The sequence below is a fragment of the Carcharhinus amblyrhynchos genome, chromosome 22 (genome assembly GCF_965287045.1).
Source record: "Carcharhinus amblyrhynchos chromosome 22, sCarAmb.v2.hapA, whole genome shotgun sequence".
In the NCBI taxonomy this organism is placed as follows: Eukaryota; Metazoa; Chordata; class Chondrichthyes; order Carcharhiniformes; family Carcharhinidae; genus Carcharhinus; species Carcharhinus amblyrhynchos.
The window spans coordinates 31,636,220-31,651,692 of NC_137345.1; the positions used below are offsets into that span (position 1 = coordinate 31,636,220).

The 15,473-nt window shown below is 42.8% G+C and overlaps 1 protein-coding gene across 2 annotated transcripts in view; it reads right to left on the reverse strand.

Moving 5' to 3' along the window:
• The window catches only part of lad1 (ladinin), a 139,655-nt gene extending 128,580 nt beyond the window's left edge, over window positions 1-11,075 (reverse strand). For both annotated transcript variants that reach the window (XM_080210094.1, XM_080210093.1), the window contains exons 1-2: window positions 10,994-11,075; window positions 10,823-10,912 (exon numbers count right to left, since the gene is read on the reverse strand). In XM_080210094.1, coding sequence (XP_080066220.1) covers window positions 10,823-10,912; window positions 10,994-11,016 — 113 coding nt within the window. In that variant the 5' untranslated portion in view covers window positions 11,017-11,075. The remainder of the gene's footprint in view (window positions 1-10,822; window positions 10,913-10,993) is intronic.
• Between the last annotated feature and the right edge of the window lie 4,398 nt (window positions 11,076-15,473).

A 15,473-nucleotide genomic window follows, 5' to 3' on the forward strand; every position in this document is an offset into this window, starting at 1 on the left:
TGGAAAAGATGCACACGGATTATACTCCTTAGTTTCTTCTTCAATAGTCACATAGCACCAGTTAATATTTGATTCATTCTTAGTTTCACATGGAAGAACTTTGGGACTAAGATTACTTTCCTGCAAACCATACATATTACATAGTTGTATTTCCAATTAACTGTTAAAAGAAGTTTATCGCAGTTATTGTTTAAAGATTAACAGGTCTATGTGCCCTACTTGTCAGAAATAACCACCGTACTAACTTTTTAGCGTGGCAGGCCTGGAGAATTGCGTGTCGGTCAATTCGCGGGACTCCTGCGAGCATTCACGCTGCGATTACGCCTCCCAGGCCCAGATTTCCAGTGGCGTCTTTGTAGCGCTGGAAATTAGCTGGGAGGCAGGGCTAATATTTAAATAACCTTTAAAATGCAATTTAACTGTAATTAGTGAGCCCGGAACTGAACTGTCCAGGCCCGAAAGCATCTCCCACCTTGCCAAGAGCATTTCACTCCAGCGGGATTCAGACCAGCTCCCACTTTTGGGGAATTAATGGGACGACCCTGCTGGAGTGAAAGGGGGGGGCAAGCGGGGGTCTTCGGGGAGTTGGAAAGTGGGGTGTGTCTTGTGGGCATGGGCAACCTGACAGCTTGTCCTCCCGGCACAGCTTAAGGGGCAAAGTTGCCATGCCCAGAGGGCATTTTGGCATTGCCCATCAGTCATGGGGCAGTGCCAAGAGGGCAGGGCCTAGGGTGCGGGGCCAGCTGGAGACAGGGCCAGCTGGGAGAGAGCCATGGGGTTTGGAAGTCCCCCTACCACTCTGCATGGGGATCGATTGGCGTTGGAGGGAGGACAATTGGAATGGGCTGGGGGAGTGGTCAGCCTTGGGAGGAGGTCTGCTCCCAGGAGGGTCTGCCGTGGGGTTGGGTAGGGGGATCATCACTGTTGTAGGGTGGAGGGGGGGGTGGGGGGGGGTTGGAGGGGAGAGCTGGAGATTGGGGCACTCCGAGAATGGTTGTGAGGGCCACAATCAGGGCATGAGGGAATTTGGGGGGGAGGGGGACAGCACTGCAGGGGCCCTAGGCTGACCAGCAAACTGCAGGCTGAAAGTTCGGTGTCACTGCGCATGTGCAGAGGCCCGGGAAAGTCAGCCTCCGGCATGAATAAACCCAGCTCCCCCAAGCTTTTAATAATATTCCCAATTTTCCAGCTGCACTCGCCCCAAGGCTGGAAAATCCCGCCCGAGGTGAACAGACCTTTGTATGGTCCGCATCCTGCCCACTACAATTTCTATGGTGGGCAGGACAGGAGAATTCAACCCTTGATCTGTAACATTAATAGCAAGTATTTATTTTTATTTTATCATTCAATTAGGCACAGGAATTTTTAGCTCTGTAGTAACATTAAAATCTTGAAACATTTTCTCTAACCCTTCAGCAGCTCGCATGGGGTCTACAATGGTTTCCTCCAGCTATGTGATCATTACTCTAAAGGCAGTGTACAATTTAGTCTGTGTTTCTTGCTGCTGTTCGTTCCAGATTCAGTGCCTGGAACCCCATTAATTATGCACATGTGCATTCCCCTCAGAGTCACATTGTTGGCTTTCAGCTAATTCATCTACCCACAGTCAACTGGTTGGTTTCAAGGTCCAAACGCTATATTTAAAAAGCAGTCCATCATACTCGTATCACTCTCACTAGCCAACTTGTTTTCCCCAGAGTGTGCAGGATGTCAGCGACCCAGAGAGAAAAGTCCCATAGTCACAAGAAAAATTCTGTTCCTCTGCCTTCTTCAACTTCATCCAGCTCCTTACCCCTCTGTGTGCCATCATGAGACCCCTCACCCTTACCCCACCTCTTGCACACCCTCCTTTCACATTGCCCATTTGTCCTTTTAGGCCTCCACCCCTCCCCTCCACTCCCTGGCCTCACCTCACACTCCACCTCCGGTCAAGCTTCAGATCTTTGTTGAGGAGGAAGCGTGAGTCCAGCTGCACAGTGCTGTCCAGATAAATATTGGTGCGTAGCGTCAGGGGGACGGATCCCCTGTCCTCCCCAACCTCAGGCGCAGCACTGATCTGACTCAGTGACACAGGAGGGTCCATGGGTCTGGTGCTGTCCATGAAAACCTGCTCAACATGGGGATGGATGCAGGAACCGGTCTGCCCTGGCAGAATAGTGTACAGCACATCAGGAACAGCACAGCACTGTGATAGTCTCTGCCAGACTGAGGACTAATTTGTTCACACTGCTCTTTAGCAGTCAGATTTGATGCCAACCTAAATTCCTTCTGGCATGACACAAAATTGATGGGATGCCAGAGGGCAGTGTTTTAATGAGTGTTCATGAGATGCAAATTAATACAAATGAATTAATACAAATAGCTAGCAGGAAGAGCGACCCATCATTTCCCTATCATTGGGAGAATTGCAACGTGATTTTACACCGGTGGGGTTTCTGACTTTCTGGCTCCCACTAGATTCACCGTACCTTCCCACCACCAAAGTAGCTATGGGCTGTATGGGAGAATTCCTCCCTATTTAGTAAGCTATGGAAGTGAAGTCAGGGCCCGTGATTTCCTGTGAAAATATAGAAATTGCCAGTAAAATGCTGTATTCTGCCTCATTTTTAACTTCAGAAGTGATAGACCGTTAATCCAAAAGATTTTATGATTTATAAAGTAGATTGGATTTACCAATAAACTAGACAGACCATAATCTCTTTGAAGATTTCTTAAAGTAAATTTTCAGATCATGTAATTAGAAAAAATGGTCACTGTCAAAAAAGAGATATCAGAAGTGATGACCAAAAGCTCGATCAATGAACTGAGTTTTAATAGTGTTCTTAATGGATTTAATAGCAAGTAGTGGGTGGCACATTGACACAGTGGTTAGCACTGTTGCCTCAGAGACCTGGGTTCAATTCTCAGCTTGGGTTACTGCCTGTGTGGACTCTACATTTCTCCCCGTATCTGTGTGGGTTTTCTCCGGGTGCCCCAATTTCTTCGCACAGTCCAAAGATGTGCGGATTAGGTGCATTGGCCATGCTAAATTGTCGCTTAGTGTCCCAGGATGCTTAGGTTAGAGGGATTAGTGGGGTAAATATGTAGGGTTATGGGGGTAGGGCCTAGGTGGGATTGTTGTCCTGCAGACTTGACAGACCAAATGGCCTCTGTCTGCACTGTAGGGATTCTATGATTGATTTTCTATAAATTTTAAATCTAAGACATTGATAAGCCAGGAGTCACAGTAGGTCGGGAAGGAGCACATGGGTGATGGACAATTGATGGATAAGATACAGGCATCAAAGTGTTGGATGAGTTGAGGTTCATGAAGGGAGGAGGGCATGAACGTTATCAGAAGAGCAATGTTTCATGGGACAAAAGCATGACTGTGAATTTCAGCAGTGGATGGGCTGAGTAGGGATAGAGGCAGATATTATCAACAAAGTGGAAATAGGTAATCATTATGATGGAGACGGAATTGGATTGAAAGTTTAGCTCAAGCTAAGTCTGAAATGATCGGCGGAATTTTCCCAAAATTTGTTGGAGTGCCAGTTTAAACTGAAAACTGGCATGTATCTCTCCAGATGCACAGCCTAGTTTTCACATCAGGTTTTCTAATACTCAATGCACAGGAAATCTGAGGGCATGGATTGCACTGGTGGGCAGGGCTTGATAGAACCAGCAAGGCCACATCCAGAGATCTCTTTAAAGAGTTCCTCAATCTGTGATAAAAGTAAATACTCCCCCACCCCACATGGCCACATAGAATTCCCCCCAAAATCATCCACACCCACCATGCAATGATCTGGGCAGAAAGCATGCCATACCCCCAGGCATCAGCACAAGTATCAGCACATTCCCCTTACAGGCATTGCTTCTCCCCCCACCTCACAAGCACTGGGACACATTGTGCCTACCACACATATAGGGGCTCCCCTGAGGACCATTTCTGGCAGTGGCAACCTGGCATTACCAACCTGTGGATTCTTGCCCTAAATGAGGACATTTAGATGAAGAAGAGGATGTGACCAAGAATGGGGAACAGGGACTCTGACACTGACTGTACAGGGGTGAGAAGAAACTATTAGTACAAATACTCAAGCAAACTCAGCCAAAGAAGTATGGAATCAAATAAGGCAGGGGTTGAGAGCAAGGGTATCCTGTGGGTAGCTTGGTTTAAGAGGGACAACAGCAGAAAATAGTAATTAGATGGATTATACCTTATTGATAAAAGGCTCCACAATTTTATAGATCCTCATAATTATTTACAAAGGTAAGGGTAACGAAAGCTAGAAGATGGATTTAAATTGATAATTGGGACTTGAGAAATGAAGTGAGAGGTTGTGTTTGCTTTCCAAAATGATCCTAGATAGGTGGCAAGTTTTGAGAGAGGAGAACAGGGCTTGTTAGTGTTTGGCATGAACTAGCCAAGTCTGTGAAGGATGACTATGCCAATAGCACTCCAGATTTATGCAGGTCTGCATTCATTACACTTGTGGAGATGAAGACAAAAGATACTCTCGGGAGAATCGCTGACATGAGAGATATCGGAGACTTTACTGGGGATCAGGCCATCAAAATTGGAAGAAGACATGACTGAACAAATCACCAGCTGTAGAGGAAGCATGGAAAATGGAGGGTCAAGGACACTGCAGTTGTAAATCTGAAAGTGCTGCTGCTACTGACTTGGGAGTAGACTTCCATGGGCAGAAACAGAAGGAAAAGAAGGTGGAAGGAGGGAGAGGTATGTGGCTGCTGTCAAGATGCAAGTAAGTAGCCTGGGAGAGGCTTGTCAGTGAATCCTGAAAACATGATTTTGCTCTGAAACAAGTTACATTTTGTGGATTTTGAATGTTTTCCTTGAGGAATCCAGAAGCAAGTTTTAATCATATCAGTTTTTTTCTTTTAGTTCTGCAGTAATTGGAAAATAATACTCAGGAACAGCTGTATCAGCATTGTGTCCAAAAAAAAGTGCTACAGTATATGTGAGTTTGATGACACTTTCGAGCAAAACCAAGGAAAATCTATAAGTATTACTCCTCCCTACAGAATCTTTCTGTTGATCAATAAATACACATATTTACATTGTGCATCTTTATCATGTTAATAAGTTAACAAGCATGTAGTAAAATTGGATGAGAAGCTCTAAAACAATCCATGTTCCAATCATTGAGCTGATTGCAACATGGAACTGATGACCAACAAAGCAGATAAATGAACAGGGGGCTATTTGGAGGAAATGGTATATACAATTCAGAGATAAGAATGCTTCCAAACTCCACAATTCCTGGACTCCAGCTTCCAGAAAGCCCACGGTTCTGTTCTCAATTCACTCTCCTCATCATGATTGGCCCAAGTCATATGACCCTGATAACTCGCCTTGGAGGGGACAAGCTATCACATCTCTCCCTCTTTATGTCCTGAACTAACGTTTTGCAATAACAACAAAGCTATTTATAATACTATACAGCAAGAGGGGGAAACTTAATATAATTTCTCATAAAGTAAGTCTATCTGGCAACTTTACAATTCTTTAAGAGCGCCGTTACTCTTTAGCAGGCTCTTCATTAATGTAGTTTTGTCTTGAACAACAGGAAGGCTCTCAGTTTTTCCTGTTTTGCCACCACCCTCCTCACCAAATTTGTAAATATTAAATTAAGTTTTGTCCAAAGACTTCTTCCCATAAGCAATTCAGGCGTAATTCCTCTAATGGCACGACAGGTTGTTCTGTATGTTAGGAGAAAATGAGCTAGTGAAAGCTGCAAAGGCACAGAGGACTGTTTTCACATAGCAGCTTTAAATGACTGGGTGGCCTTTTCAGCTAATACATTTGAGGTTGGGTGGTAGGAAGGCTGTTCTAAGATGCGAATCCCATTGGTTTGCATGAGGTGATGAAATTTCTCGCTAGTGAATGCAGTCCCATTTTCAGAGATCAGCATTTCAGGCAACCCACATGTGGCAAGCGTCTGCAGTAGTTTATCAATTGTGACTAAGGATGTTGTGGTCTTCATCTCAGAGAATGTCCATCCATTTAGAGTGAGTGCCAATAATGAGGAGAAACATGCTCATGGAGGGCCTCCAAAATAAACATGGAGTCGCAACCACACCCGACCTGACTATTCCCATGGGCGCAGATGTATGAAGAGCAGTAAACTTTGATGTACTTGACACTTGTCACAGTGTCTAATGAGATCTTCAATGTCTTTATTTATTACGGACTACCATATATAACTCTGGGCTAACATTTTCATTTTTGTCACACCAGGGTGTGCAGAGTGCAATTCTTGTAACAGTGTTGTCTGAGCATGAATGATCACTCTGGCTTCCCACAACAGGATTCCATCCTCACAACTCAATCAATCCTTTCTGATTTGGAAAGGCTGAAATTGTTCAGACTTGTCATGATGCCAGCCGTGAAGGACCATCCATTTGATTTTAGATAAGATGGGGTCCCTTTGGGTTCACACCTTGATTTGTTGTACAGATAATGGTAACGGTTCCAGAAAATTAAGAGAGAGTAGGATTTCTGGGGGCACTGGTGGTGGTGGAATAATTTACGACAAAATTTAAGTATCCACAGTGGCAATGTGGGTGCTTGGCTTATGTTGGAACCTGTAGTCATATGCCGCTAACAGGGGGGTTTAACTTTGGACCCTCACTGAAGTGATGGGGGGAATGGCTTTGTCCTCTCCGAGCAAACCTAAAAGTGGTTTATGGACATTAATTATTGTAAAGTGACGTCTGTTAACAAATTAATGAAATATTTTCACCTCATAAATAATAGTCAAACTTCCCTTTTTGAGCTGACAGTAGGCATTAGTGTCTGTTAGTGTTCTTGAAGCAAAGGCAATAGGATCTCTATATCATTCTCAAATCTGTGGGACAAACTGCTCCTGTTCCATAGGGCGAGGTGTCACAGCTCAGCATTATTTCTTTCACAGGAACAAAATGGACAAAGAGGCTTGAAGATAGCAACATCATTTTAACCTGCTTCATTTTGATGGTCATTCCAATGCCACCTTTGGTACTTCCTGAGAAGCACACACAAGGGTGCCATCAACATGGACAGGTTGTAATAAATCATCCATGATAATTCACATCCCCCGAGGAATAATTTTAGTTTTGATATGTTCCTGGGGGCTGGTGCTCCCTTAACCTTCTCCTCTATAGGATACGCTCCTTGAGCATCGACCCTGAATCTCAAATGTTACTTTGTGGTAGTGTGGCCCCTTTAAACAGTAGTTGTTCATGTGTCACATGACACTCCTGAGGCCCATCAGAAACAAGCACATAAACTGCTGCCTATTAAAAGTTAGAGCATGGGTCCTGAGAGGGAAATTTCAGTGTCAGCCCAGGATTCATTATGACTAGACCTGCACCTGTATTGAGCTTGTCTGTGTATAATTTTAACTGTCCTTCAATAAATCACTATTGTGATTCAAGGCTTCCTTGTCACATTATATCATGCTACAAAGTGGGCTTGGAATGTTCACAGAATCATTGGATCCCTACAGTACAGAAGGAGACCATATGGCCCATCGAGCCTGTACTGACAACACTACCACCCAGGCTCTATCCAATTAACCCCATGTATTTACCTCACTAGTCCCACCGACACTCAGGGGCAATTTAGCATGGCTAATCATCTTAACCTACACATCTTTGGACTGAGGGAGGAAACCGGAACACCCAGAAGAAACCCACACAGACACAGGGAGAATGTGCAAACTCCACACGGTCATCCGAGGTTGGAATTAAACCCGGGTCCCTGGCACTGTGAAGCAGCAGTACTAACCACTGTGCCACCGTACCACCATTTGTCCCTCTTGAGCCTTACCCTTGATTTTTTAAATCTGTTCAACACTTCCTCCAAATTTGTTATGTGTCCTTCTTTGGAAGCTCATCATCTAAATAGGCAAGTAATCTGGGCAGGTCCGATAACAAGCTTTCCACGTTACGTTGGAATCTGGCACATGCCAAACATACTCCGAATGATAGCTGGGTACAATGATATTAGCCTTTGTGGATGTTATACATTCCCGAGATACCCCATCTAACTTAATCTGATGATATGCAAAACACAGCATGAGTCATGCTTAAGTCAACCCTCAAGCTAACTTGAGGCTTTGATTTTTGGTATAAGGATCCAATCTAGTATTGTTTCTTGGTTGCTGGTTATCTTATAATCTCCACATATCCTGACAGTCCCATTTGACTTAACAAATGGGTAATGGGAACAGCTCACACAGAAAACTCTACAGGCTTAATTATTCCTAAATCAGCTTCTACCCTTTTGTGTTAATCATTGCACACTGGACGAGCTTTGTAGAACTTGGGCATTGATGCAAGATCAACATAGATTTTTTGCTATCATACCCTGGTATCTTGCCCAGTTCATTCCAAATATTTGGTATTGCCATAACATTGACTTCATCAATGCTGAGGATCTCAAACTAATTTAATTGTACCTGGCAGAGCAAATCTCAGCCCGTGGGAATTAGCTCTTGACCAAGGTAATAGGTAATTCGGCTGGTTAATATTGGTTGGTTACTAGTCCTGCTGTGGTATCAATTTTCTACATGACTTCTTCAGTGTACGAGGCCAGTCTGACCTTTGTGCTTTCAATTCCAAGGACTGGACCCCACCCTACAAATATCAATATGTCTGTTCTCCTATGATGGTGGCAGAGGCTCCTGTATCCACTTCCACTTAGTGGGTGACCGTTCAGCATGAACACAATTACAATAAAAGTTGACTTGCTCACTTTAATATTGTTTAATCTGTAAATGTGAGATTCTTCTTTGGGGTTATTTTCTAAACTATGCACCAGACTTGTCATTGTTTTTGTTTGCCCTTTGCTTGGCTCTGCACTTAATCCTAATATGCCCCCCTTTGCTACAGGCAAAACACTTTACATCTTTAAATTTACATCTCTCCTGGAAATGCTATCCCCTGCACTGGTAGCGTTCTTCTAAGTTATTGGTCTGCAGAACTGATTTTTCTGTATCTCTTTGCCCTGTCTTACTCACTGGGCGGGACTTTATGGCCTCATTCGGGCGAGACTGGAAATTCCCGTCCGACGTTAACGGAGATTTCCTTTGTCAGACTCTTGCTCGCTCGCTCCAATTCTGGGTGGCAAGATGGTAGAGTTCCAGCCATTGTTTTTTAGCTAATCACATTCAGCTCCCTGATGCATCAACTCCCCATGGCTTCCCACCAAAGTTGGTTGACCTCACCTAGCTGCATGCTTTGCAACTCTAACACACATCTTATGGTGTGTACTACAGTCTGAGCTATCTCTAATAAAGGTAGTTTCTGATTCTGTTCATTGTTTTGCATGGTGAGGTATTTATACCAAACTAACCTGTCTCTTAGCATATCATTGAGTGTTGACTCAAGTTAATGTTGCTCAGCTGACTGTGCCATGAACACTGCTATTGTCCTTGGGTTTCTGATTGTTGAATTAAATTTATATTGCTGCATTATTACCGATGGTTATAGGTGATAGTGTTCTTTGACTAGTGTAACCAGCTGTTTGAATATTTTGTATTAGGGGCTCTGGTGACATCAGACTATGAATCAGGTTGTAAGTCTAAGCCCCACAGGCTGTTAGAAGGATGACTTTCTGTTTTTCCTAACCCCCTGATTTCATTGGTCCTTATGAAAAATTGGAGATGCTCAACATATTGGATCGCTTCTCTGTTTCAGGGTCATCTGGTTCCAACTTCCCAATTAAGGGCATTTTGGCACTTCATTGAAAGTAGTGTTCCTCAAAACGGTTGTGATTCGAGGACTGCTCTCCCAACTTGCAGAAGACAACAGAAAGAAAACTCTGAATTACCTCATCGCCAATGTAATAGCCAGGAGAAACTGATAACCAATAAGGCAGATAAACAAACAGGTGTTATTGGGGGGAAAATAACTATTCTCAAGACAGAAATAAGAATGTTTCTGAACTCCATGAGTCCCAGACTTCAACTGCCAAAAAGCCTAAGCTCCCACTCTTGATTCACGCAACTCACTGTGATGAGCCTGATGACTTACCTCTTGAATACTACCACACTGACCATAGCTAACATGCAATCTGATTGCTCATGGACATTCAGCTCAGGTGTCTTAAAGAATATCTCGATTCCCCTCACCATGGGACCCTTTTATGGCACATGATGTGTACATATCTACTGAGAGTTTGAATCTAATTAAGCAAAATGAAAAGTTTACAAATCTGGGTTTTTTTCTGCCAAAGCAAGACTGAAAAAAAATCTATTTTGGACTCACACTACTTTTATAAAATCATCAACAAGATAATAATTCACCCTCTATTGAATATAGAATTGTCTCAGCATGCCTATTGTAGAATGGGAATCAAGGTGTTACTATTGTGGACATATTTATCCAAAAATATGTAAAATAAGGTGGAAATTTAATTTATTTTATCCCTGCCGTTCAAATTGACCTCATGTGTAACTAGTTTGCTCAAATATATGTCATTTATACAACATATATACATATAAAATATACAAATTTACATTTAAAAATTGCAAAGTTTTCATTTATTTGGTAACAATCCTGGATTGCACATACTCTCAGCTATTTAAGCTTCATTTTGTGCTTTAATTCATACTGAAATAAATCCATCTTAAAACAGAAGTGTGCAAATTAATGATATACTTAAACACAACCAGAATGTTTCTTTCTTCTGAATATCAAGAGTTTGGTAACAGGAAATAGATTCAGTAACATGCTTTGATGTAATTCAAGAGCAAGCCCTGGATGTAGATATTATCATGACACATGGGAAAACATTATGCGTTGTTTACAGAAATATTTTAGTAATTACCTTCTGAACTCACTGTAATGCTTGTCTTCTGGTGTGTGAATTCCTGCAAAGGTCCCGTCCCCCATATTCCCATCACAGTTACTCTTTAACCTGGAAGAGCACACTTTGATGTATAAAACAATCCAAAAATAAGTGCAATTTGATGAAATTAAGTTCAAACTTATCACCCACCTCAGTTTAAATGATTTCCTCATCTCTCTGCTTAGCTTGCTCAGCCACAGAAAGCATGGATATGAATAGATACAAGGATAGAATGGTGAATGCCAGTAAAAAGTTGACTGCCTAACTACAAACAGCTTTAATAGAGGCTGTTCCATTTTCCTAGGGGGGATCAGCATGATGCCATGTATGACAAGTAGAGTGGTCCTTTCTGTAATGACTCAAACCCTAGCTTTGCAGCATATTCTTGTCTGTTGCGATTATCATTCTGCGAATAATTCTGGGGATTATTTGTGAAAAATTCAGTACTTTGAACAAGTTACCATGATGGTTGCCTTACCCATTGGAACAGTCTGCATTGGCAGTAATCCAATAATTACATTGAACAGGTATCTGTTCAAAAATCCTGGTCCATGCCTTTTGTAAACAATATAGCAAATAAATGTGGAATCATCAGTTGACTGATACAATGAGATTAAATATCCCTGTTATCTCTTTTCTACGTTCAATGCAAATTGCCTTCTACCTGCAATGTGGGCAAATCTTAATTCAGCTGCAGGACTAAATCCTTTATTTCATTGTGTATGTTCTCATTGTTCATTGCAAATTTGCCAAGGAATTATATACTTTCTACAAAGAAGTAAGCCTTCTCTGATTAGTGCCAATCCACTAACGAATGGCAATAGCTCAAAGTTCAAAAATGAGAAATGTGAGAAATGAGCAAAAACTTAAGATTACGCATTCATTTAAATACCCTTGGGTCAAGCTTATAGAATCCCTACAGTGCAGAATGAAGCCATTCAGCCCATCAAGTCTGCACCAACCACACTCTCACCCAGGCCCTATTGCCATAACCCCACCTATTTACCTTGCTAATCCCCCTGACACTAGGGTCAATTTAGCATAGACAATCAACCTAACCTTGCACATCTTTGGACTGTGAGCAGAAAACAGAGCACTTGGAGGAAACCCATGCAGACACAGAGAGAATGTCCACACAGACAGTGACCCGAGGCCAGGATTGAATCTGAGCTCCTGGCGCTGTGAGGCAGCAGTGCTAACCATTCTGCCACCATGCCATAACAGCAAAATAGCTGGGACTGTTGAAGCAAAATGAATGATTCTCACACTAAATGAATAAAGAGGAAACCTGAAACCTGCCAAAACCCATGACCTCCAGGTTAAAAACGTCAACAGCTTAAACAGTAATAATCACTTCCTCCTAAGTTTGAATTACATGGAATTGCAAGGGACTTAATTTTCATGGGGAAGTGGTGTTGGAAAAGGTACAGAGGAGTCCTCTAGTGGGTCACAAAGCTGTGTAAATGGTTTGCGGCAGTCAGCAAGGGTGGAAAATTATAGACACCTTTGGGAGGCAGTGTTGGGGAAGGATCAGGCCATCATCTGCGCGTGGGGGTGGGAGTGGTTGGTAGAATGGATCCGCCCACCATCTCCCACCATCTGAGGTGGGAGAAGAATCTATCAAAGATTAAAAGGGTGGGTAGTCTGGTGCAATTAAGAGGGGCTTAAGGTGACCACAGGAAGCTGTTACTAAGTATTAAAGTAAGCAACTTCCTCCTGCCTTCAATGCTAAGTTCATTTGGGGCATGAGAATTTCTTGGTGGGTTGGATAAAGGAAAATCCCAAGGCTTTTTACTCTTATGTGAGAAATAAAAGAATGACCATGGTGAGGTTAGGGCCAGTCAAGGATAGTAGTGGGAACTTGTGCATGGAGTCAGAAGAGATAGGTGAGGCATTGAATGAATATTTTTCTTCAGTGTTCATTAAGGAGAGGGGCCATGTTTTTGAGGATGAGAGTGTGATACAGGCTGATACGATGGAGGTGGTAAATGTTCTGAGGGAAGATGTATTAACAATTTTGAAAAACCTGAGAGTCGATAAGTCCCTTGGCCATGTGAGATATATCCTAGGATACTTCAGGAAACAAGGGATGAGATTGCGGAGCCTTTAGCTTTGATCTTTGGATGCGCACTGTGCACGAGGATAGTGCCAGAGGACTGGAGAGTGGCAAATGTTGTTCCTTTCTTCAAAAAAGGAAGTAGGAATGACCTTGGTAATTATAGGCCAGTTAGTCTTACTTCGGTGGTCGGTGTGTTAATGGAAAGGGTCCTGAGGGATAGGATTTATGACCATTTGGAAAGATGCCGTTTAATCCAGGATAATCAGTATGGTTTCATGAGGGGTAAGTCCTGCCTCACAAATTTGATTGAATTCTTTGAGGAGGTAACTAAGTCTGTTGAAGAAGGTAGAGCAATTGAGGTCATATACATGGATTTTAGTAAGGCATTTGATAAGGTTCCCCACAGTAGGCTCATGAAAAAAGTGAGGAGGTATGGGATAGAAGGAAATTTAGCTGATTGGATAAGTAATTGGCTGTCTCATAGAAGTGATATGGACATGCCATCATTGGACTGGGGTAAACACAGTAAGAAGTCTCACAACACCAGGTTAAAGTCCAACCAGTTTATTTGATGATCAGAATAAATAATTGATTATTTGATGATCAAATAAACTGGTTGGACTTTAACCTGGTGTTGTGAGACTTCTTACTGTGTCTCATAGAAGACAGAGGATGTTGGTGGAGGGAACATTTTCAGACTGGAGGCCAGTTACCAGCAGTGTACCACAGGGATCAGTGCTGGGTCCTCTGCTATTTGTGATTTTTATCAATGACTTGGAAGAGGGGGCTGAGGGGTGGGTTAGTAAATTTGCTGATGACACCAAGATTGGTGGAGTAATGGATGAGGTGGAGGGCTCTTGTAGGCTATAAAGAGACATTGATAGGATGCAGAGCTGGGCAGAAAAGTGGCAGATGGAGTTTAACCCTAATAAGTGCGAGGTGATTCATTTTGGTAGGACAAACTTGAATGCGAATTACAGGGTCAATGGCAGGGTTCTGAGGAATGTGGAGGAACAGAGAGATCTTGGGGTCCATCTCCACAGATCTCTGAAGGTTGCCACTCAAGTGGATAGAGCCGTGAAGAAGGTTTATAGTGTGTTAGCGTTTATTAACAGGGGGTTTGAATTTAAGAACCGTGGGGTTATGCTGCAACTATACCAGACGTTGGTGAGACCACATTTGGAATATTGTGTTCAGTCCTGGTCACTTCACTATAAGAATGATGTGGAAGCATTGGAGAGAGTGCAGAGGAGATTTACCAGGGTGCTGCCTGATTTGGAGGGTAGGTCTTATAAGGAAAGGCTGAGGGAGCTGGGGCTTTTCTCTTTAGAGCGGAGGATGATGAGAGACGACTTAATAGAGGTTTATAAGATGATGAGGAGGATAGATAGAGTGGACGTGCAAAGACTATTTCCTCTGGTGGATGTAACTGTTACTAGGGGGCATAATTATAAGGTTCATGGTGGGAGATATAGGAAGGATGTCTGAGGTAGATTCTTCACTCAAAGAATGGTTGGGTGTGGAATGCACTGCCTGCTGTGACAGTGGAGTCGGACACTTTAGGAATTTTCAAGCAGCTATTGGATAACCACATGGAGCACACCAGAATGATAAGGAGTGGGATGGCTTGACCTTGGATTCGGACATAGCTTGGCACAACATCCAGGGCCGAAGGGCCTGTACCGTGCTGTACTGTTCTATGTTCTATATTGTACTACATTTTGATATCTTTATAAGAAAGACTGAAGAACTATACACCGCTGGAATGGGCCCTTTGGCCCACCAAAATTTGCTGACATATGACATTGTTAAAAGACGGTTTGTTTCTCTGCCATCTGTATCTCTCCACTCTCTGCCTATTCATGTATCTGTCAAGATACCTTTTAAACTATGCTATTATATCTGCTTCTACCACCTCCTCTGGCAGTGCATTCCAGGCACTTATCATCTGTGTAAAAAAATCTTGCCTCTCACATCTCCTTTAAACTTTTCCCTTTTTACCTTAAATCTATGTCTCGTAGTAATTGACATTTCTATCCTGAGAAGAAGACCCTGATTATCCATTCTATTCGTGCCTCTCACAAATGAAAATAAATTAAGTTTTCCAATCTCTCCTCACAGTTAATATCCTCCACCAGGCAAATTCTGGGTAAGCCTTTTCTGTCCCCCCTCCAAAGCCTATGCATTCTTAGAAACCACAGAAACCAGGGGACATCTCATTTGTGGATTTAGTTGCACTCATTCAGAATCACCACAATCTTAAGATGGCGATGATCGTCCAGCGGTCCAAGTTCCATAGTCATTTTCGGAAGATGGGACAGTCTGTAGCTAATTTTATTGATGAATTAAGACAATTCTCTGAACATTGTGAGTTTGGAGCAGCATTGGGGGACATAGGGTCATAGAGTCATGGAGTTTAACAGTGCAGAAACAGGCCTTTTAGTCCAGCTTGCCCATGCCAACCAGGTTTCCTAAAATGAACTAGTTCCATTTGTCTGTGTTTTGCCCATAGCCCTCTAAACCTTTCCTATTCACGTACCTGTCCAAATGGCTTTTAAATGTTATAATTGT